Source organism: Thermothelomyces thermophilus, chromosome 1, assembly GCF_000226095.1.
Source record: "Thermothelomyces thermophilus ATCC 42464 chromosome 1, complete sequence".
Taxonomy (NCBI): Eukaryota; Fungi; Ascomycota; class Sordariomycetes; order Sordariales; family Chaetomiaceae; genus Thermothelomyces; species Thermothelomyces thermophilus.
Window position 1 is genome coordinate 3233900 of NC_016472.1, and position 20927 is coordinate 3254826.

Sequence of the window (20927 nt, forward strand, 5' to 3'; positions counted from 1 at the left end):
GAGCGAGAGAACAAAAAGGAGGTGTCAGGTCGCAGCCGAGCGGCAGCGAACCGGAGGCGACGGAGACGACAGCGGTCCGTCGTTCTCGTCGCCGTCCTCCTCCTCGGCGGCCTCCTCTTCATGCTCACGTTCCTCATGTCCCTGGCCCTGACCCGGTCCCCGGCCCGCGAGGGTAGTAGTGGTGGTGGTGCGGAGGGTAGTAGTGGTGCGCGGCCCGGCGCTCAGGCTGCGGCGGCGCAGCGGGCACTCCAGCCAGCTCGGCGCGTACGACGTGCCCTCGGGCCCGGCGCCGATGGGCAGGCCGCACAGCGGAAGGTCGGCGGCGGCGGCGGCGGCGGCGGCACCAGCACGAGCGTCGGTTTTGGTTGTGTTGGCGTCGCCGTAATCGGTCGCCTTCCCTTTGCCCTTGTCCGCGCCGCTCGTCGCGTCGATCCCGCCGGTCCCGGTCTTCCCTCCATGCCGCCGCTCCTCGTCGGCGCCAGCGGGGGTAATGTCGGTAGTATTGGTGGTGGTAGTGGTGGTAGTGTACTTGAGCGCGGGGACACGGTACGCACTGCCGCCGTTGTTGTTGTTACCGTTGTTGTTGTTGTTGTTGTTTCTGCCGCCGCTGAAGCCGCCGTGGTAGATCAGCCCCGGCGTGCGGTACGGCCCGGGCCCCTGGGCGGTCCACGGCATGCCGGGCGTCCTGCGGGGCTTGGCCAGCCAGGGAGACGCGCCGAACGGGATGATGTCGGCGTAGGTGGCGGGGGTTGCGTAGGCCGGGTGGGCGGGCGCGAGCGTAGCGTTGTTGCGCGGATGATGCGGGTGCGGGTGCGGATACGGCGAGTAGCCCATGCCCATGCCCGTGCCCGTGCCCGTTCTCGTGCGGGGATCCATGGTCGGGGGCGTCGGCGGGAAGGGGTGGTAGTAGTAGTAGCGGTGGTGGGCGGGAGTCGTAGGATTCGCAGGCGAGCTGGACGCTTGGGAGGCGTGGACGAGCTGGCCATGGGGCTGCTTGGACGGAGTGAAGGGCTGAGTCGGCTGGGACTGAGGCCGCGGAGGGAGGGTTCTCTCGCGGCGATTGTCGGGGCGCCGAGTGGTGGTGTGGCGGCTGTTGTTGTTATTGTTATTGTTGCTGTGCTGATGGTGATGGTGATGGTGCCCCTGAACTTGATGGCCCTGAACTTGATGGCCCTGAACTTGATGGCCCTGAACTTGATGGCCCTGAACTTGATGGCCCTGAACTTGATGTCCCTGAACTTGATGGCCCTGGCCCTGAGTAGCCCGAGCGGACTGGCTCGCTCGGCCGCCCGTGGAGGGAACGCGGGGAACAACGTTGACACTGGGCCGCTCGTTATCCCGGATGTCGAACTCGCCGAACGTCTTTTTGATTTCGGCGATGCGGCGCGCGACGTCGCCAACCTGGCTGATAATCTGTCTGGCGGCGCCGTGTTGGCTCGTCTCCCTCTCGGCCTCCCGCTGGCGCCACTGCCGGAGGGTTTCCCGATCGTAAGGGTTCAGCTCGTCGTCGCTGGTCTGTGGCTTGAAAGGAGCAAAGGTAGCGGCGCAGTGGCATTTCCCCGTCTCGTGCAAGATGGCGTGGTCGGCTTTCCACTCGGCCGCGAAGAGGCCAGGGAGTCGAACAGCGACGCGATGGTCTCCCGTCGAGGTGACGCTCTCGGAGAAGAGTGCCGGAATGCGGCCGCCGCCGCCGCCGAAGGAGGTACTCTTTTCGAGGCCGCCGCCCTGACCGGTGGTCCCTGACATGGCAACATCCGTCGAACCCTCGGACGCGGCGGCTTCCTTGGCATTATTCTCGACCTCCTCGGCGCCCGCAGGAGAAGCCGCTGAACCGGTAGGCTGAATGGCATTTCCTGCCCCAGATTCGTCGCCGATGACGCGCGGAGTGTCTAGGAGTCCCGGAAAGACGACCTCGCAGCCACAGACACCGCGCTCGTGCAGCCAGCGGTGCTCCCACTCCCGGATCAGGACCCAGCGAGAGTGCAGTTGGCGCTCACAGGGCGTACACATTGTCTCGGCGTAGTACGGCTTATCAGGAAGGATGCTGCAGATGGCAAAGTTGTGGCCGGCCGTCGTCATGGGGCAAGGTCGCACCACGTTCAGGGAGCGGTGGCCGCACTGGTAGGCGATGAACTCTTGGTAGCACATCTTGACGGGTGTTGATGGCAAGGCGTCGAGAGTGCTGCTGAGTGCTGCTACCGGCTGAGTTTGTGCTCCGGAGGTGGTGGTCAGTGAAGGAGGAAGAAGGGAAGAAGGGAAGAACGGAAGAAGCGAAGAAGGAAGCGGGAAACCAGAAAACGGCGTTTGAAATAGGCGGCTGAACGCCGAGAGAAGTTGCTTCCGGAATATCTGGCGCCCTATTCGTCGCTCACCGGCTACTATTGTGATGGTCTCCGCCTAGGCACGAATACAGATGGCAATAGTGACGAAGGATGGGATGGTGTTTTGGGATAAGGGGGTCGCAGACAATAGGTTCCGATGATTCTCCGCTCTCAAGACTTTGCCATATGGTACGATACATCTAGACACAGAGAGGTTAAGGCACGCAAAGACGGATGTTTTAACGATGGTACTATCCGAATCTGAAACGCAAGAGACAGATAAAGGACCGGAAAGTGTTCGACTCGGGCCTTGAGATGTTTGCGTCTCCGTCACACAGAATCACGCACCTGCTTCCAAAGCAGGACTAAAACGACCTCTTCAGTACTATGCCGCCTTTTCCGGTAACAGCCTTGCTAGGACCGAGTCTGTGAATGACCCGAATACCTGGGAGGCCGACGTGCTTGACCGGGCTGTCTCACGCTCTGGTAGCACACACACACACTGGTTGACCACCGCACCAGGACGGTAAGAGTTCGACAGATATCAGTGATTTCAGCGGCCAATAACGCGTGAAGCTTACCGGTTGAGCACCAAGGTTGCGTCTCGTTAGTAGAATGCTGTACGAGCGAGCAAAGAAAACAAGAGAAAGAGAGAGAGAGAGAGAGAGAGAAGGAAGGGAGTAGGTGGTGGAAGGTAACATGGGCGTTGTTGGAAGGAGAGCGGTTGAAAGGGCAGAGCATCCGCTGGAAGGCGCTGGCACACGAGCATGCCACAGCAAAATACACTCAGGTCATAGATAGCAGCGTGTTTTCTGCTACCGACCGTGCGTGGTCACATGGCGAGATAACTCGAGATATAGAGACGGAGATTGTAGGCTAAACAGCCCATTCACATCCACTTGTGGTGTCATTGCTGGAAAAGCTGAAAGCACACGGAACCTTGTGTGAGCCACTGCCTCCCTGACGGGTGTTGGTGTAGCCTACTTTATCTAGCTTAGGTTCCTTTGTTGGCCGGAGATATGAGGCTCTATGGCTGGATAACAATTGCCGTTGGCTTCGGCAGCTCGTGCCAGACACCCGAACTATGAGGCCGCCCAAATCGCGAAAGTTGACCATTGCCGGTGGCTGCCACAAACGCAAATTAAAAGAAGAAGGAGCGAACTAGCAGCAGGGAAAGAGAAGCAAACATCTGTACCTATGGCTGACCAAAGGAAGATGATATTGCGCCTGTCTGCAGTAGCAGGAAGGGCTCGGGCCCGTAACCCGTAACGAGCCGTGCCCATCTGCCTCGTAACTAATGTTTGATGACTGGGTTTAAAGAACTGCCCTGCATCTCAACTCGAAAAAGTCCAACATCTTACAGGAGAGGTATGATACATGGTGGCAAACATATTTGTACAACGGGGGCTGGGCTGTCTGGAAGTGTGACAAGTCCACGCGGCATGTGAACTCTTGGTAAAACCCCGGCGGTCAGAAGACCTTGATACCGTTTCCAGCCGCCTGGTTCATGAGGAAGGTCTTGAGCGGCCCAAGGGCGTTGACGGCACTCAGGCCAATCGACCTGAGGGGCACCAGAGGGCCGCTGCCAACCGAGTAGAGCTTGTGCAGCTTATCGCAGACCCCTAGAAGCACATGGTTCGCCGCATAGCGCTCGGAGACGTACGGCTCGAGCGACATGGTGACGCCGATATCCTGGCCATGGCTGACCGCGTACTGGATCGTCTTGGCGAGGCTCTGCACGTCGCCCTGTCCCTGGTTCAAGCCCTGGCCCGCGAGGGGGTGGATCGTGTGGGCTGCATCGCCGATGAGGGCGACGCGCTCGGCAATGTAGGTGTCGGCGTGCCGCATCTTCAGGGGGAACGAGGCGACGGTGCCCTCCTGAACGCCCACGACCGTCTGGGGAACGGCCCGATGGTCGAACGGGGTGTGCTCCAGCCTCCACGAGTACTCGTCCGCCTGGCCCGAATCCTGCGTGTGCATGTATTCGAGATCCGCAGGGCTCAGCCGAAAGGCGGCGTTCACCATGGCGACGAAGTCCTCGGCCGAGAGGCTCTTCAAGAGGGACGCGTTGCTGGGGGTTGTCGACCAGACCAGAGTGGAGTAGTTGCCCGGGAGGGGGAGCATAGCGACGGGACCGGTGGGGAGGAAGCGCTGATAGGCGATCTTGGTCTCTCGTCCGCCCCAGCCCTCCCCTTCCATCTCGAGAGTAGCCACGACGCCGTGGCGGTTGTAGTCCCAGCCGCGAGCCTCGATGCCGGCAAAGGAGCGCACAGGGCTGTTGGCTCCGTCAGCGCCGACCAGGAGTCGCGCAGCCAGCTGCTTGCCCCCGGACAAGCGGACAACGGGCCACTCCCGCAGATCCAACTCGTCGGTCTCCTCCGCGTAGGCTATGCTCTCGACCTTTGCCTTGTCGAACACGGACACGCCGCCTAGCTCCTCGATCCGCTTCAGGAGACCGGATGTCAGGTTCAAGTTTTCGTTCATATACGCGATGGTGGTCCCGGCAGCAGAGGCCGTGCCCGGGGCCCAGTCGAACTCGATGCGCGCACCCGTCACGCCATCCCACACCTGCATCTCCTGGTACGCCTGGACCCGGTCTCGCTCCAAGTGTTTCCAAGCGCCAATCTCCTCGAGAAACTGAACGGACGAGGGCGTCAGGGAGCTGCACCGGTTCGAGAATTTGTTGGGGGGCAGCTTCCACGATCTGGTCTTGGCCAGGTCCTGGGCTTCGACGAGGGCGATCCGGAGGTGTGCCGTGACGGGATTCGCGCCTGAAGGAGGGGTGCCCCATGGTCAGAATTCCGGCTATAAGAGAGCGCGCCCAAGGACAACGGCAGCGGGGACTTACGCAGCGCCGTCAGCAGACTGAGCCCCGCGGGGCCTCCCCCGACGCAGACCACATCGTAAATGTCGGGTTGCTGCGCCGCCGTGCTCGAGTACGCCCGCCGCAACCGCCTCTGGAGGGTCTGGGTGCAGCTGCGGCACACATAGGCGCCTCGCCTCCTAATCACCGCGTCCATTGTTGCATGCCCGGGCGCCTGCGTGGGTACTGACAATCGAGCTGACTTGACAATTGACATGAAGTTGGAATTCTATTATAGCTCGGCCCGGGGCGGGTCAGTCCCCGAGACCGAGAGCGGCGCGATAGAACCCTAACCCTTTTTTCTTCATCAGCTCACTCGAGGGCTGCGCCGCCAATCGGGAACGCTCCTCGGGCAATGTATCGCATGACGGAGTTGAATGAGCCAGCATCTCTGATGAATTAATCCATTGATCGAAGACCGAGGCGTTTGGATTATCCTTCCAATCGCATTTTCTGCCCCAACCCTTCCCACTCTCCTTTGGTACCAGCGTCGGCCAACCCAAAGAGAGGAAGAGAATGTCAGGTCTGTTCGGAGCAGGAACAAGGGCAGAAGCAGAAGAATGAAGCCAAGAGTCTCAAATTGCGCATGCTGAGAGATGATATACACGCCCTGGCGAGACTCAGAGTGTATCAGATAGCGCTCGGTCTTGGGGGGGTTAACACACAGAATCCCCGTATGGATTACGGAGTACGCACCTAATTACAAGTGGAAAGGAGCAGACCCTAGATTTACTTACCTCTTCCTAAACGCTATCTTATTCGCATTTGTATAGCTGCAAGCAGGAAAAAAAAAAAAAAAATATAGAATAACAACCGACTCCGTTTATCAGACATCAAATGCAATACTAATCGTGCTCTCGAAGGGCAACTACTACATTCATACCGACGGCGAGCGACAGCATCGACCAAGGAAGAGCACACAATGTCCTGCAAGGCTGTCCCGCCCCCCTTCCCAACGACACACATGGCTATCCTGTTACTAACCTCAACCTACTTTGACCTTACTCGACAGTCCTCACCACGACCGCCCGCGTGACCCACGCCTCCCGCCTGCCTCCCGGCGTGACGCGTGCCCAAGCGCTCGCCATGCTCTCCGACCACGAGTTCTTCCTCTCGTGCGACCCGCACCTCGACAAGTACCAGCTAATCCCTCCCTCCGACCACGTCAGCCTGGGCCCGCCCCGGGCCATCCCAGATCACGTCAGATCGCGGCTCCGCCCTCGATCCCAGTGTCCACCCTCAGAAGGGTTCGACACAGCAGCCGGGAAAGATGAGGCAGAAGGAACGAAGGAGGAGGGCGAGGAGGAACCCGTGCCGGTATGCTACCGCGTGACCGACATCGTGCACGCCGTCCCCGCGGGGATCTGGGACACGAGGGTGGTGAGCACCTACGAATTCACCGACACGCAGGATGGGCTGTTTGTGCGCATCCGAAGCCCGCTGTCGATCGTGATGGATACGGTCTGGGAGGTGCGGGAGGCGGCAGCACAAGCGGGTGAGGCCGCCGGGTTGGAGCTGGTCGAGGACGTCACGATCCAGTGCTCCAGGCTACTTGTCGGCATCGTGAAGGGCCAGTGTGAAAACGGATGGGGCAAGATCCACGCCAAAATGATTGCGAGGCTGGAAGGGGAGATCGAAAAGGGAAGTTGAAGAGGCAAAATGCAGGATGATCTGGTTTAGCATATCCGGGTCTAATCAATGCCACTCTTCCGAGACGGATCTTGGGCATTGAAGGCCTAACTATGTAATTCAATCTTTAACTAAAGTGATTTTGTCGGGGCAAGCGTAGGAGTTTCGACCATACATAAGCAAACACGATCTCGCCTCAAATTTGAGGTAAAGGTTTCCATACTGCGTACCTCGTGCTGCCACAATACATAGTAATTGCAGGCCAATGCTAATATTAATTCTCTACAAGCCAAGTAAGAAATGATTGAACTATCCGGTAGAAGAGGTCTTGAGTGTTAAAAGTAATGTTAAGATCATCCAGATATCCCCTGACATGGTGGGTCATGAGTGTAAAGAATCGCCCTTTCAGGTTACACTGATACCTGAATCTTGTGCACCCCAGACCCCTGCTGTGCCAATGCAGGTGAACACGGCAGCTGCCGCAGGAAAGGTACCAGCGCCCCCATACGCCAAGGCGCGCCATGATTGGCCTACCAGTGCCACACGCGCCCTAGCGTCGTTTCAAGCCTCGTCTGGTTTGCCCTGTCAAGCCTGCAATCCAGTGAATGAACCCCTGGGTTCGATCAGGCGCGCTCACCACCACGACCCCAGCATCACGGACTCGGCCCGAACGTGGCGTCGACCGCATTCTACGACGCACAATACCTCATCAAGACATTACGAGACTATGACGCATAGCCGTGTCTGATCGTTTCCTCAAGGCCCGTCAATCTTATTTTTGAGTCTAGTTGTGTTATTGTGAACACAGGGACTTTTTTGCGCGCGCGGGATTGGCCGCCTCGGGTCCCTCGTACTACTACCAGGACCCGCGCGACGACATCGTTGCCCGGAAATATTTACAGGGTTTTTTTTGTGAATTATTGCTGATTTGGGTGAGTACATCTTGGGTCGATTTCTTGCCTTTTTTATTCTTTACCACCTTTAGATCTGGTTTTCTGTCGTCCATCGTCAAAAACAGCACCAGAGTTCAAGTTCGTCAAATCGGTTCCGGCAAACTGACCCAGATGCAGAGCGACGAGGGTAGCCGCCGAGGGTCTGCCAACCCAAACCCCATCGCTCAGGGAAGAGGGGAAGATTTGAGCGAGGAGAGCACGGCCGCGTCCTCTCATCGGCGGGCCGCTGCTGCGCCCCGACTTGCCGTCCCTCCTCTCCCTGGGCCGCCTCCTCGCGATCCGCCCCCGACTCGGCCTGCTGAGTCTTCACTGCTGCTCCCGGAACAGCGCCAGTACATTGTCGATTGGCTGCACCAGACTGCGCTCCCGGAGGACTGGTAAGTATCGACACCGGCGCATTTTGTTTGCGGGGATGCGTTGGAGCGTTGGACTACTTCTCCTCTCTCTCTCTCTCTCTCTCTCTCTCTCTCTCTCTCTCTCTCTCTCTCTCTCTCTCTCTCTCTCTCTCTCTCTCTCTCTCTCTCTCTCTCTCTCTCTCTCTCTCTCTCGTCTCGAAGTTAACGCATTGCAGCGAACCCGCAAATTCCGGACAGGACACCAAGAAGGAAGCAGGCGAGCTTCAAGAGGAGGACTCCGAGGCTCTCGAGGAACCCCAGGGTCAAGGCGAGATCGAGCGCCGGCTTCAGAGCCTCCAGATCCGGGGATATCAAGAGCAGCAGCGGGAGCCGACCGAGCTGTCATTCTCGCTCCTCTTTGGCCAGCCCCCCCGCTTGCTTTCCAATCGCGCCTCGTCCGACACACTGCCCGTTGCCCAGCCTGCCAGGGGCGAACGAGCACGCGACAACAACGGCCAACCGTCGTCCCCCCGCAACTAGCGGGCTCCGCCGATCGCCATGGCCACCAACAGCCTGCAGGTCCGCAATGCGGACTTCTCTGTCAGCAAACAGATGGCGATCGAGGACGCGGAAAAAATGCAGGCACTAGTCGAAGAGGAATGTAACAAGGAGGGAAAGGAAGTTCCCCCTTACCGGCTCCAAGAGTTGATCGGCAAAGGGAACTACGGTCGGGTCTACAAGGCCACCGACCTCAAGACGAAATCGCTCGTCGCCGTCAAGATCATCAACATTGAGGAGGGCGACACCCTCAATCCCAAACTCGCCGACACGTACAGCGAGTTTATGCACGAATTCTCCACCCTCAAGAAGCTCAGCGAAAGCGGCGCCAAGAACATCAACCTCACCCTCGACGTCCTCCCGGTCGGCCAGGCCATGTGGATGGTGACCGAGTACTGCGCCGGAGGGAGCGTCGCGACCTTGATGAAACCCACGGCCCCGGGCGGGCTGCAGGAGAAATGGATCATCCCGATCGTGCGAGAAGTGGCCGAGGCCATCTACTGGGTCCACAAGGAAGGCATCATTCACAGAGACATCAAATGCGCCAACGTCCTCGTCACCGAGGCCGGCGGCGTCCAGCTCTGCGACTTTGGCGTGGCCGGCATAGTCGAGTCCAAGCTGGACAAGCGGACCACCTTCATCGGAACGCTCAACTGGATGGCCCCGGAGCTGTTCGACCCCGAGCCTTCCTACAGCACGCCCGTCGACATCTGGGCTTTCGGCTCCCTGGTCTACGAGCTCGCTTCGGGCCTCCCTCCCAACGTCATGGCCGGCTTCAGCGTGCAACAGCTGGGTCAGTATATCAAGCATCACGCTCCCCGCCTGGAGGGCGACTACTCGGACAAGATCAAGGACCTGGTGGCGTTCTGCCTGGTCGAGGACCCGGCCAAGCGGCCGAGCATCCAGGAGATCCAGCGGCACCCATTCATCTACAACACGAGCGAGGAGTACCCGACCTCCTCGCTCGCCAACCTCGTCAAGGCGTACAAGCTCTGGGAAGGGCAAGGCGGCGTCCGGAGATCGCTCTTCGCCCCGGTCGGCGTCCAAGGGCCATCCGATCATTCGTCCCCGGGCCTGCCCAACGACGAGTGGAACTTCAGCACCACGGTCGACTTTGACCGGCAGGTCATGAACACGGATGCCCAGGCCGTCTTCGACGTCTACGGCTCCAACGTCGATTTCGAGATCAGCGAGCAGACCTCCCGCCCTGCCAAGCCCAAGCAGCGCCGGCGTCTCCCGCCGCAGCTCCAGCCGCTGAAGGCGCCTCTAGAGAAGGTCTTCGACCCCAACACCATCTCCAACTACGAGGAAAACTCGCGCGCCTACTACGGCAAAGCCCCGCCGCCCCCGATGACCAGTACGACATCGGATCTTCCCCTGCGCGACGACTCGCTCCACTCCACCCTGCGGGAGTCTCTGATCGACCTCGATGCCTCCCTCCACGACGGCGGCGAGCTCTCTCAGTTTGTCGACATGGCAACCATCCGGGCGGGAATGCGCCTCCCGAGCGACTCGGACGGCGAGGAGACGACGGATTTCAACAGACCGCCCCTGAGCGATCCAGCAGACCTGAACGCGAACCGGCGCACTCAGGAATGGAAATTCCCGACCATGGCCCCCCCGGCTTCGGCGAACCCGGAAATGTCCCGGTTCCCGTTCCACGAGGATCGGCCCGACCCCAACCCGGGCCCTCCCATGATCTACCATCCCACGGACCGGGGTGGGTACCTCGCCGAGCCGTACGACTTGCCGCCGGCGCAGTCTCAGGACAACCGCGCCTCGGTGGGCAGCCTCATCGACCTGGACGAGGGCCTGGTGATGCCGGAGCCCGCCCGGCCATCCACCGCCAACTCGGACGCCGCCTCGATGGCGGGATCGGACATTGGCGGCGCAAACCCGTTCGACCTCGAGCGCCACGCCTCCCTCTACCAGCCGCATCAGCTCGGCATCCGCGAGCCCTCCATCTTGATCTCGGACGACAGCGAGTTCGCACAGCTGGCAAAGACAACCACCATCACTACCACCACCACCGCCGGCGGCGGCGGCGGCGACGACGGGCAGTCGGGGCCTCCCGACTTCGCCTCGGCCGCTAGCGGTAGCGGCTTCCGCTCGACGTCCCACTCGCGCTCGACCAGCTACGACGACGACAACTACTCGGCCAGCGGCTACGACTCGGAGTCCCTCACCATGGGCCCGTCCAATTCGTCGATGAGCATCACCGACCGGCGCAGCAGGGCCCGGACCAGGGGACGGTCGCAGTCCGGCGCGAGCGTCAGCAGCACCAGCAACAACAACAACTACTACTACAACAACTACAACAACAACGCGCAGCTGCAGCATCCGAGGATAGCGGCGGCGGCAGCCGCCGGGGCGATGAACGGTTCCGGGCTGGACCACGCGGACACGAATGAAAGGGGTGGTGGAGGTGCTAGTGGAGGTGTTGAGGGTGGTGTTGCTGGGGTGCCACCGGCACCGCCGTCGGCGAGGGTCATGCTGGGCGCGGCCGGCCGCGAGGAGGTGCGCGAGGAGGTGATGCGGCTGCTGGCGAGCTTTTCGGAGCAGCTGTGTGCGACGAATGCCTACGTCTCGGCGCTGCCGATCAGCACGGGGCGCAGGGGCAGCGAGGCGTATGCTGGCTGAGGATATGCTGGGTTACTACGCACGCACACAATGGGCATGGAAAGATGGATGGATTGGCGAAGTGCGGATCATCTCTTGCGCAGTTTTCCACGACAATTTTTTTTTTTTTATTTTCCCTGTAGAGTATGACGGATGACATAGCATCATGGCTAGACAGCGTGGCGTTTGGAAGGGGAAAGAGACGGCGCAGATATTATTTACTTGGGCGGTTCATTCACGAGGAATAATCAGTCACAATAATAATGGGAAATTGAGATCAAGAAAAAAAATAAAAAACAAAGAAAGAAAGAAAGAGAGAATAGTCCTTTTGAGTGTCTGGGATTACTAGAATTTATGTCGTTGTAGAAAAAAGGACCACGAAGGTCAACTAAATAATAAGTTAGGCCGCCATATCATCGATTGAGAAAAAAAGGGTCCCAACTCAGTCAGAGCTGCAAGAAAATTTCTCCATTACTCACTCAACTTACAAGCACTCGACATCTCACTCACGATTTTTTACATGCAGTGAACTCACCCATAATTAATAGCAAGCCATTGCAGAAACGCAAGTTCATCCAACGACAACACCATTATAAATCAACCACCACGCCTATCAGACTGGCGGGAATCAACCGTTTGCTGCGTTTCCCTGCGCGCTGGCTCGCCGCATCCACACCCACACTCACCACGCCCATATCCAGACCTGCACATTTTTATTCTCTTCGCGGTCGCATCACAACCACGACCGCACTTACACAACAACAAGCCGCCAGGCTTTCACACACGGCCACGACGGCGGAAGCGGCGGCAGCGGCGGCGGCGAGGGGGATGGAAACACGGATCCTCAAGGTGCCGCTCGCCGGCAAGGACGATTCGGCGCTGGGGCGGTGGGCCAGCGTCGACGCCGACGGCAGGCCGAACCTCGACCGGTGGGAGGTGGCCGAGACGGGCGACAACGAGGCCGTGCTGGCGCCCCTTCGCGAGGCCGCCCATCTGCTGCGCACCACGCCGGTGCCCGTCGCCTTCCCGACCGAGACCGTCTACGGCCTGGGCGCCGACGCCACCCGCTCCGACGCCGTCAGGGGCATCTACGCGGCCAAGGGTCGGCCCTCGGACAACCCGCTCATCGTCCACGTCAGCGACCTGTCCATGCTGCGCCGGCTGCTGGCGCCAGCGAAGAAGACCTCGTCGACGTCGACGACGACGATGACGACAACAACAACAACACCAACAACATCAGCATCACCATCAGCATCACCATCACCATCAGGGGTAGAGGGATCATCAGGGCCACCACCACCACCACCACCACCGACCTCGGCACCATCACGACAAGACGGCAGCGAGAACGACGACGTGGGCAACGCGGAGGACGACGACGACGTGATCCCGGCCATCTACCGGCCGCTGATCCGGCGGTTCTGGCCGGGCCCGCTGACCATCCTGCTGCCGCTGCCGGCGCCGTCGCCGCTGGCGGCCGAGGTGACGGCGTCGCAGCCGGCGTTCGGGGCGCGGATGCCGGCGTCGGCGCTGGCGCGCAGCCTGATCGCGCTGGCGGGGGCCCCGCTGGCGGCGCCGTCGGCCAACGCGTCGACGCGGCCCAGCCCGACGGCCGCCCGCCACGCCGCCGACGACCTGCGCGGCCGCGTCGCCCTCGTCCTCGACGGCGGCCCCTGCGCCGTCGGCGTCGAGAGCACCGTCGTCGACGGCCTCTCCGACCCCCCCGCCGTCCTCCGCCCCGGCGGCGTCGGCATCGACGCCCTCCGCCGCTGCCACGGCTGGGAGCGCGTCGTCAAGGCGTACGCCGACGCCGCCTGGGAAGGAGGGTCCCGGAGCGCCGGCAGCGCCGGCGAGGCGCCCCGGGCGCCCGGCATGAAGTACAAGCACTACAGCCCCAGGGCGAAGGTCGTCCTGTTTGAAGCGGGCGGAAAGAGCGGGGGCGAGGGTGCCGCAGCCGCACCCATTCCCACCCTGAGCGACGTGGTAACCACGGAGAAAAGTACGGTCGGGTTCATCAGGACGGGCGGCTGGGATGTCGCGGGGGGGTTGAAGCACTCCGGGCTCGGGCAGCCGCTGGTGAACGGGGAGAAGAAGGAGGAGGAGGAGGAGGAGGAGGCGGGATTCGTGGTGAGGGAAGGGGTGCTCTTGGATGAGAACGGACAAGAGGCGGGGAGGCTACTGGACGTCGACCTGGGCCGCGACGTCAAGGGGGTGGCCCACGGCTTGTTTGGCGCGCTCAGGGCGCTCGACAGGCTCGGGGCCGACGTCATCCTCGTGGAAGGGGTCGGCGACGGCGACGACATGGCAGCAGCGGTCATGAACAGGCTCAGAAAGGCGGCATCGGAAATCAGGACTTAGAGAGAGAGAGAGAGAGAGAGAGAGAGAGATTTTAGACGCATTAGAACTGTCGTCTCTCAGGAGACACATGCTTTTTTTTTTCCTTCTGTGAACCGGATGTTCTTTTTCTTTTTCTGGCTACCCGATGATGGTGATGATGCGTGGACGCGCCCGAACCCTCAACCACAACGCAACATAAAAAAAAAAAAAATAGACCTCCAGATTTCATCATCCGTATCATGGAACACCTTCCACCACTCCAGCCCAACCATCTAACCAACCAACCCCGATGCCGTCACCTGACTTACAACCCCTGCCTCAACCAGTCCGTCAGCTTCGCCTTGCCTAGTTGCGCCAGGTTGTTGACGCCCTGCTCGCTGAAGGGGTCGATGCGGCTGAGGTTGACGTCCTGGGACGGCGCCTTGCTGCAGCGCTGGACAATGATGGTCGGGTCCGTCTCGAGCACGACGCCGTCGTCGCAGATCTCGTCGACGGCGAGCGAGACCAGGTCGTAGTTCTCGATGATGGTGCGCTTGTCGACCGACTGCTTGAAGAGCAGGTGCATGCTGTCGCGCAGGGCCAGCAGCACGTTGTACAGCAGGATCTCGTTCTCGTCGGGGCTGCCGACCACGTAGATGGCCACGTCCGACTCCATCTTGTACAGCACGATCCGGTTGTCGAACAGCAGGATGTCGCCCGTCTGCTTGGCCGTCTTCTGCAGGAGCGCCTTCTCGAACCGGGTCTGGGACGTCTTGTCGGGATAGGGGTTCTGGGAAGAGGGTGCGGGGGCTGGCCCGGTGTTAGCACGCCAATTCTCTTGACCCCGACCTGCCCGTTCATGCATGGAAGTAGAGAATGGATACGCGAAGAGGAATCGAAGAGTGTTGGAATAAACCTACCGGCTCCCGACGTGTTGGCCGCGGCCTGGTGCGGCGGGGTGTAGTACTTTGCGAATATCCGTGATCCGTCCTCGCTGGAAAGGATTACTGGGCCAAGTGTCAGCTTGATCGCCTGCGACGCTCGATGCCGGGTCGCAGCTGTCGGCGGAATCCAAGGTCCATACAGATAGCGTTGACGCTATACAGCGACATTCCTGGCGACATCTTGGCGGTGGGTGTGTGTGTTTCTGTGACTGCCCCGCTAATACAAATCCTATCCTATTCAATGTCGTCGCAGCTTCGGCGGGCGCAATGGCAGCGCGTATCGTGGGTTGCGATGCTGTCGTCTTCTGGTGCTTTGCTGCTGCCCTCTTGGGAGTTGTGGGGTCCTTTCGCTGTGATGTGGCTTGAGCATTGGGGCCATTGGGGGTCCCACAATTTTGGGAGATGCGGTGCGGATACCTTGGCAGGTACGGATACGTACTGTACCTCCGTGTGTAAGTGACAGGGGTTTTAATGGGGTGCGCGTGCAAGTGCCCCCTGGAGGCGCGTAAAGTGGTTGGGTTAACGCGAACTTTCGCGTACCTCCCATTTTTGTTCTGCACCGACTGCCCGCCTTACCCAACTGAGTGTCCCACCCTCGCAGCTCTCGCAACTCTTCCTCTGCCGACAAGCACTTTCACCCGGCATCCTTTGACATACCACTGCCGGCAATTTTTTTTCCCCCTTTCGTTTTGGAACCAGAGGAACAGTGGACCAACATGTCGTCGCCAGCCAAGAGATCGACGCGCAGCTCTGCAACGCCGAGCCGGGCCACTCGCAGCTCGCAGCAGCAGCAGCAGCAGCAGCAGCAGCAGCAACAGAGCAGCCCCGCGGCTGGCCCCTCGAACCGCCCGACCGCAGCAGAGAGGACACCCCGCCAGACGAGGTCATCGCAGCTCGCCTCTAGCCCGCTGTTCTACCAGTCTTCGTCTCCTGCCCCCGGCGCCGATAGGCCCTCTTCCCCTCTCCGCCAGATGAGCAATAGCCAGAGCACGGCCAACCACGCACCCAGCTCGCCCTTGCGCCAGCAGACAGAGACCCAGAGCGCCGGAGACCGGACTCCCCGCCCGAGCGCTCGCCTCATCGGAGGTAGGGCGCTCTCTCCCCTGGCCCCTGGCCCCTGGCCCCGTGCCCAAGATCCCCCGCAAAGAACCGATGTGCCTAACCTGCCCGCGCAGACTCCTCCCCGATCCGCTATGACCCCAGTTCCAGTCCTGGCCGCCAGCTCACCCAGCAGTCCGACCTCCGCAGCGACAGCAGCGCGCTGTTTGTGAGCTCTCGGCGATCAGACGTCGCCAGGCCCTACCGAGGAGATATCAACTCCGATGTCATCCGCACCCCCCGGGTGCCCCGCCGCATCATCTTGGACGACACCGGCCGCGTGGTCCGGGACGGTTCCGCGCTCGGGTCAGATGCCGCTTCCTTCGCAAACAATAACCCCCATACCTCGGAGGCCGATGCTCTCGGTGGCCCGAGCCAGAGCCTTGTCTGGGGTACCACCGTCTCGCTCGAGGATTCCTTCGCCTCCTTCAGGGACTTCCTCCGCAACTTCACCAAGAAGTACCGCATGTGGGCAGACGGCGCCACCGAGGCCGACACCAGCGGGAACCCCGAGGCTGACTCGAAGCCGTACTGGGAGGCCTTGGAGAACATGCTGCTGCTCGGCACCAACAAGCTGTACCTGGACCTCCGCGACCTTAAGGCCTATCCCCGGACGGTGAAGCTGTGGCACCAGGCCCAGGCGTACCCGACCGAGATCATCCCCGTCATGGACCAGTGCGTCCACGACTGCATGATCGAGCTTGCCCAGGCCGAGATGGCGAGCCAGAGGGCCGCTTCGCACAGCGCCGCCGCCGCCGCCGCGGCCAACGCGCCCCAGGCCTCCCAGAGCTCCGAGATTGCATTCCCCAGCTCCGACCGCGGAGAGGACTCGTCCACGCCCCGGCCCTCTCAGCGGGACCAGATGACGCTCGAGGACCAGGTGATGAAGCAGCAGTACCTGGTGCGCCCTTGGGGCCTGGAGAAGACCATCAACCTGCGGGACCTCAACCCGTCCGACATGGACAAGCTCATCTCCATCAAGGGCCTCGTCATCCGGACGACCCCCGTCATCCCGGATATGAAGGCGGCCTTCTTCAAGTGCAGCGTCTGCGGCCATTCGGTTACCGTCGAGCTGGATCGCGGCAAGATCCGCGAGCCCACCGAATGCCCCCGCGCCCGGTGCAAGCAGAAGAACTCGATGCAGATCATCCACAACCGCTGCCTGTTCGAGGACAAGCAGGTCATCAAGCTGCAGGAGACGCCAGACACCGTCCCCGCCGGGCAGACGCCGCACTCGGTCTCCGTGTGCGTCTACAACGAGCTCGTCGACTTCTGCAAGGCAGGCGACCGTGTCGAGCTCACGGGCATCTACAAGGTCACCCCCGTGCGCGTCAACCCGCGGATGCGGACGGTCAAGAGCGTGCACAAGACCTACGTCGACGTGGTGCACGTGCAAAAGGTCGACCGGAAGAGGATGGGCGCCGACCCGTCGACCCTCGACCTGGCCGAGGAGGAGGAGGCCCACACGAACGGGCAAAGCCTCGACGAGGTCAAGAAGGTCACTCCCGAGGAGGAGGAGAAGATCAAGGCGACCGCGGCCCGCCCGGACATCTACGACCTGCTCTCCCGCTCCCTCGCGCCCTCGATCTACGAGGCCGACGACGTCAAGAAGGGCATCCTCCTGCAGCTGTTCGGCGGGACCAACAAGACATTCGAGAAGGGGGGGAGCCCCAAGTACCGCGGCGACATCAACATACTGCTCTGCGGTGACCCGTCCACCGCCAAGTCGCAGATCCTCTCGTACGTCCACCGGATCGCCCCGCGCGGCGTCTACACCAGCGGCAAGGGCTCCTCTGCCGTCGGTCTCACCGCCTACGTGACCCGCGACCCGGAGACGCGCCAGCTGGTGCTCGAGTCGGGCGCGCTCGTCCTGTCGGACGGCGGCGTCTGCTGCATCGACGAGTTCGACAAGATGAACGAGTCGACGCGCTCGGTCCTGCACGAGGTCATGGAGCAGCAGACCGTGTCGGTCGCCAAGGCCGGCATCATCACCACGCTTAACGCCCGCACCAGCATCCTCGCGTCCGCCAACCCGATCGGCAGCCGGTACAACCCGGACCTCTCGGTTCCGCAAAACATCGACCTGCCCCCCACCCTCCTCTCCCGTTTCGACCTGGTCTACCTCATCCTCGACCGCGTCGACGAGAAGACGGACCAGCGGCTGGCGCGCCACCTGCTGTCCATGTACCTCGAGGACAAGCCCGAGACGGCCCAGAGCAGCAACGACATTCTGGTAAGTCATGCATACATACCCCTCTCTCCCGTGTTTGTTTTTTTTCTTTTTTCCTTCTCTTGGGGTTGCTAATCACCATACACACACAGCCCATCGAGTTCCTGACGTCGTACATCTCGTACGCGCGGGCCAACATCCACCCGACCATCAGCCCGGAGGCCGGGCGCGAGCTAGTGGAGGCGTACGTCGAGATGCGCAAGCTGGGGCAGGACGTGCGGGCGGCCGAGAAGCGCATCACGGCGACGACGCGGCAGCTCGAGTCCATGATCCGGCTGTCCGAGGCGCACGCCAAGATGCGCCTCTCGCAGACGGTCACGCCCGACGACGTCCGCGAGGCCGTGCGGCTCATCAAGTCGGCCCTCAAGACGGCCGCCACCGACGCCCAGGGCCGCATCGACATGAGCCTGCTGACCGAGGGCACCAGCGCCGCCGACCGCCGCCGCAAGGCCGACATGAAGGACGCCGTCGTCCGCCTGCTGGACGACCTGACGGCCGGCGGCCAGGCCGTCCGCTACTCCGAGGTCGCCAGGAAGCTGGCCGACAGCGCCGGCGTCCCCGTCGAGCCGGCCGACTTTGCCGAGGTCATGCGGGCGCTCGAGATGGAAGGCGCCGTCATGATCACCGGCGAGGGACCCAGGAAGAGTGTGAGGAGGGTTACGGCGAGCATCTGATGATTGGGCGTGTATGTATTCTGGGAACACGAACGAACGAGTGGGCATGGGTAATGAACGGGATGGGGTCCGGCTTGGGATTTCTAACATGCAATAACATGCAACGGGCGTTGTAGACATTTTGGGATTGGTTGTTGTTGTTGGTTTTTTTATGTGCTTTCTTGATTTGTGTTGTTTTATGCTTTGCAAATAGAAGACACCCTGTGTGTCAGGAGAATAACATGAGCACCTTAGGTATTAAGTGATCGACCACCAACGATACCAAACGCATACCTATCCGTTGATTTTGTTCTCTTTAATCTCCAATCGCCCTCAATATTGGCCGCCCAAACTACCACCATCCGCATCTGGCACATTCTCCCTGTTTGTCTCGGCCACGCCACCCGGATCTGCCAGCTTCTGTTGTTCCTGCGGCGTCTCCTTCTGCTTCCCCTTCTCCTCGGCACTGGGCATCGCATGTCCGCCACTCTCCACATCGACGGTCCCATCGTCGCCCAGAAACCCGGTATCCAGTCGCCACTCCCGCAGGTCATCCTCGGCATCGTTCAGGACCTGTCTCGCCTGCGCCGCGTGCGTATACGGGGGCCGCACATCCCCGGGCACTACGGGCGTGTCATTCAACAGCTGCAACAGCCTCAGGCCGTGCCGCGCCAGGATGGCTTGCTTCTCGGCCCGCTCGATGGTGGCGAGGAAGTCGAGGGTATACGCCTCCTTGAGTTTCTGCCTGGTCTGTGCCGTCGAGCGCACACACGCGCTCATTCATCAGCAGCAGCACGCCATGAGACTGAAAGAAGCAATGGGCGTGTGAGAAAGGGAAGATAACGAGAAACAACGGAAGAAAAAAAAATGAAAAGAAAAGAAAAGAAACTAGACTCACCACGTTCCCCAGCTGCGCCTCGGCAACCAGGTTCTCCGCCTCGGCGCGGACCAGCTCCTGCTCGAGCGTGACGAGCCGGGCGCTCTGGGGCTCGCGGGCCTTGAGCCGGTGGATCTCGTCGGCGACGCGGTGCTTGCCGTCCCGGCTCGGCTGCACGCTGCGCTCCGTGTCGCGCACCACCTTGAGCGCCGCCCGGCTCTCGTCCAGCCGCGCCGCGTACGCCTCCTCCTGCTCGCCCAGCTCCGACAGCAGCACGCCGATCTTGTCGCTGATGTCCGACACCGCCGGATCGGCCCCCGCGCCTCCGCCGCTACCGTCCTGTGGGGAGGTAGATGATGCTGGATGCTGCTGCTGCTGCTGTGGTTGCTGGCGTTGCTCGCCCCATTCCGAGAGCTGCGTGGCGATGGAGATGCGTTCGCGCGCGGCCGTCTCGTAAGCCGACACGAGTATGTTTTCCGACTTGATCAGGCGGTGGAGGCGCTTGGAGAGGGGCGGATGGGTTGCGTCGCGCAGGGAGTGGAAGGAGAAGAGTTTACGGTGGTGAGAGGCGCCCGACTGGTGGCTTGAGGTGGTGGAGGTGGGGTTGGCCGTGCCGCTGGACGAGCGGTTTGACGAGCGAATGGAGAGCGCGCGGTTCCTAGAGAGATCCAAAAGGGTTATTATATTTGGTTCCTTGGTTAGCTGAGAATGAAATGGGCTGAAGGATAGGCAAAGAAGGGGAGTTCACCACTGGGCTGAAAGGGAAAACCGGGAGCTTTCACCACTCCTGCGTGACATGGTTCGTCGTGATGCTAGATACGTGACGACGGTCGAGGTACCTGACAGCGGGGATGGATGTTTCGGCTTACATCATGTTGGTTCTCAGATTCAATATCCTGAGGCTTCTCAAGTCTGCTCGATTCGCCCAGGAGTCGGAGATGGGTAGGTGCAATACCAAAAGCTGGTAACAAGTAAGGCACGGGTAACTCTGTGTTGTTGTCTGTGGCCTCCTTCCAAATTGGTTACGATGTACCTCGACGGGCCTGAGGGAAGACTGGTCGTAAGGCAGGTGCCAACCATGCACTAGGAAAATGGGATCTTGCGCCCTCACGGCTTCACCAACCGCGGTCCTCGTCGCTCGTCGATGAGAGAGAGAATTTGAGCCTAATTGAAACGAAGTAGCAGGAAGACTCAATTCAAGAACTACAAACGGGTTCCCTTGTTTCGAGGTTGATGAGCCGCAGGAGAGCTCTCTCTCTCTCTGGATAGAGGGTACAATTGATCAAGTTGGATGCTCTGTGCCGCTCTTTACGGCGGTCGACCACCATCGCACTTGGCATACCCTCCCCTTTTAGTCTCCGACTCAGAACTAAAGGAACCCTCACACGTAATGTGTTCGTCGGCAAGAGAGAGCAAGAGCTCTCATCGTCATGGGGTGCTGAGGCCTGATCGTGTTGACGTCATACCTCTCGTTCTCTTCCTTGCCCCACCATGACCACCTGTTGGATTTATTGTCAGATCTCTCCAGCGG

At 60.8% G+C, this 20927-nt stretch overlaps 9 protein-coding genes across 9 annotated transcripts; 5 read left to right on the plus strand and 4 right to left on the minus strand.

The window, feature by feature from the left end:
• Window positions 1–24: 24 nt before the first annotated feature.
• MYCTH_2054417 (uncharacterized protein) lies at window positions 25–2148 on the minus strand (the record flags this gene model as incomplete). Its single annotated transcript, XM_003659056.1, has 2 exons — window positions 25–1119; window positions 1240–2148. The coding sequence occupies 2 exons, from the start codon at window positions 2146–2148 to the stop codon at window positions 25–27; spliced, it is 2004 nt and encodes a 667-aa protein (XP_003659104.1).
• Window positions 2149–3522: 1374 nt separating this feature from the next.
• On the minus strand, window positions 3523–5405 carry MYCTH_2313562 (uncharacterized protein). The gene is made up of 2 exons (XM_003659057.1): window positions 5170–5405; window positions 3523–5092 (listed from the first exon to the last, which is right to left on the minus strand). The coding sequence occupies exons 1-2, from the start codon at window positions 5339–5341 to the stop codon at window positions 3792–3794; spliced, it is 1473 nt and encodes a 490-aa protein (XP_003659105.1). The 5' UTR covers window positions 5342–5405; the 3' UTR covers window positions 3523–3791.
• A 160-nt stretch (window positions 5406–5565) lies between these two features.
• On the plus strand, window positions 5566–6912 carry MYCTH_2295741 (uncharacterized protein). The gene has a single exon (XM_003659058.1). It carries the CDS (start codon window positions 6271–6273, stop codon window positions 6832–6834), a length of 564 nt encoding a protein of 187 aa, XP_003659106.1. The 5' UTR covers window positions 5566–6270; the 3' UTR covers window positions 6835–6912.
• Window positions 6913–7697: 785 nt separating this feature from the next.
• Window positions 7698–8239, plus strand: MYCTH_2295743 (uncharacterized protein). Its single transcript, XM_003659059.1, has one exon. It carries the CDS (start codon window positions 7878–7880, stop codon window positions 8145–8147), a length of 270 nt encoding a protein of 89 aa, XP_003659107.1. The 5' UTR covers window positions 7698–7877; the 3' UTR covers window positions 8148–8239.
• A 45-nt stretch (window positions 8240–8284) lies between these two features.
• On the plus strand, window positions 8285–11532 carry MYCTH_2295744 (uncharacterized protein). The gene has a single exon (XM_003659060.1). The coding sequence runs from the start codon at window positions 8660–8662 to the stop codon at window positions 11297–11299; it is 2640 nt and encodes an 879-aa protein (XP_003659108.1). The 5' UTR covers window positions 8285–8659; the 3' UTR covers window positions 11300–11532.
• A 233-nt stretch (window positions 11533–11765) lies between these two features.
• MYCTH_2295745 (uncharacterized protein) lies at window positions 11766–13778 on the plus strand. Its single transcript, XM_003659061.1, has one exon. The coding sequence runs from the start codon at window positions 12107–12109 to the stop codon at window positions 13634–13636; it is 1530 nt and encodes a 509-aa protein (XP_003659109.1). The 5' UTR covers window positions 11766–12106; the 3' UTR covers window positions 13637–13778.
• A 141-nt stretch (window positions 13779–13919) lies between these two features.
• Window positions 13920–14862, minus strand: MYCTH_2088125 (uncharacterized protein; the record flags this gene model as incomplete). Its single annotated transcript, XM_003659062.1, has 3 exons — window positions 14679–14862; window positions 14515–14601; window positions 13920–14431 (listed from the first exon to the last, which is right to left on the minus strand). The coding sequence occupies exons 1-3, from the start codon at window positions 14716–14718 to the stop codon at window positions 13920–13922; spliced, it is 639 nt and encodes a 212-aa protein (XP_003659110.1). The 5' UTR covers window positions 14719–14862.
• Window positions 14863–15103: 241 nt separating this feature from the next.
• MYCTH_2295747 (uncharacterized protein) lies at window positions 15104–18668 on the plus strand. The gene is made up of 3 exons (XM_003659063.1): window positions 15104–15624; window positions 15714–17869; window positions 17959–18668. Exons 1-3 carry the CDS (start codon window positions 15255–15257, stop codon window positions 18538–18540), a joined length of 3108 nt encoding a protein of 1035 aa, XP_003659111.1. The 5' UTR covers window positions 15104–15254; the 3' UTR covers window positions 18541–18668.
• Window positions 18669–18692: 24 nt separating this feature from the next.
• Window positions 18693–20694, minus strand: MYCTH_2313564 (uncharacterized protein). The gene is made up of 3 exons (XM_003659064.1): window positions 20266–20694; window positions 19418–20054; window positions 18693–19269 (listed from the first exon to the last, which is right to left on the minus strand). The coding sequence occupies exons 1-3, from the start codon at window positions 20268–20270 to the stop codon at window positions 18853–18855; spliced, it is 1059 nt and encodes a 352-aa protein (XP_003659112.1). The 5' UTR covers window positions 20271–20694; the 3' UTR covers window positions 18693–18852.
• Between the last annotated feature and the right edge of the window lie 233 nt (window positions 20695–20927).

What these genes read in the sequence shown, in the direction of transcription:
- MYCTH_2295744 (XM_003659060.1), top strand. Translation starts at nt 8,660, where the DNA reads ATGGCCACCAACAGCCTGCAGGTCCGCAATGCGGACTTCTCTGTCAGC.
- MYCTH_2295747 (XM_003659063.1), top strand. Translation starts at nt 15,255, where the DNA reads ATGTCGTCGCCAGCCAAGAGATCGACGCGCAGCTCTGCAACGCCGAGC. An exon ending in GAGCGCTCGCCTCATCGGAG is followed by an intron (nt 15,625 to 15,713) that starts GTAGGGCGCTCT and finishes CTGCCCGCGCAG; the next exon opens with ACTCCTCCCCGATCCGCTAT. An exon ending in AGAGCAGCAACGACATTCTG is followed by an intron (nt 17,870 to 17,958) that starts GTAAGTCATGCA and finishes ATACACACACAG; the next exon opens with CCCATCGAGTTCCTGACGTC.
- MYCTH_2313562 (XM_003659057.1), bottom strand. Translation starts at nt 5,341, where the DNA reads ATGGACGCGGTGATTAGGAGGCGAGGCGCCTATGTGTGCCGCAGCTGC. An exon ending in CAGTCTGCTGACGGCGCTGC is followed by an intron (nt 5,093 to 5,169) that starts GTAAGTCCCCGC and finishes CCCCTCCTTCAG; the next exon opens with GCGCGAATCCCGTCACGGCA.
- MYCTH_2295745 (XM_003659061.1), top strand. Translation starts at nt 12,107, where the DNA reads ATGGAAACACGGATCCTCAAGGTGCCGCTCGCCGGCAAGGACGATTCG.
- MYCTH_2313564 (XM_003659064.1), bottom strand. An exon ending in AGGCGCAGCTGGGGAACGTG is followed by an intron (nt 19,270 to 19,417) that starts GTGAGTCTAGTT and finishes TCGACGGCACAG; the next exon opens with ACCAGGCAGAAACTCAAGGA.
- MYCTH_2295741 (XM_003659058.1), top strand. Translation starts at nt 6,271, where the DNA reads ATGCTCTCCGACCACGAGTTCTTCCTCTCGTGCGACCCGCACCTCGAC.
- MYCTH_2295743 (XM_003659059.1), top strand. Translation starts at nt 7,878, where the DNA reads ATGCAGAGCGACGAGGGTAGCCGCCGAGGGTCTGCCAACCCAAACCCC.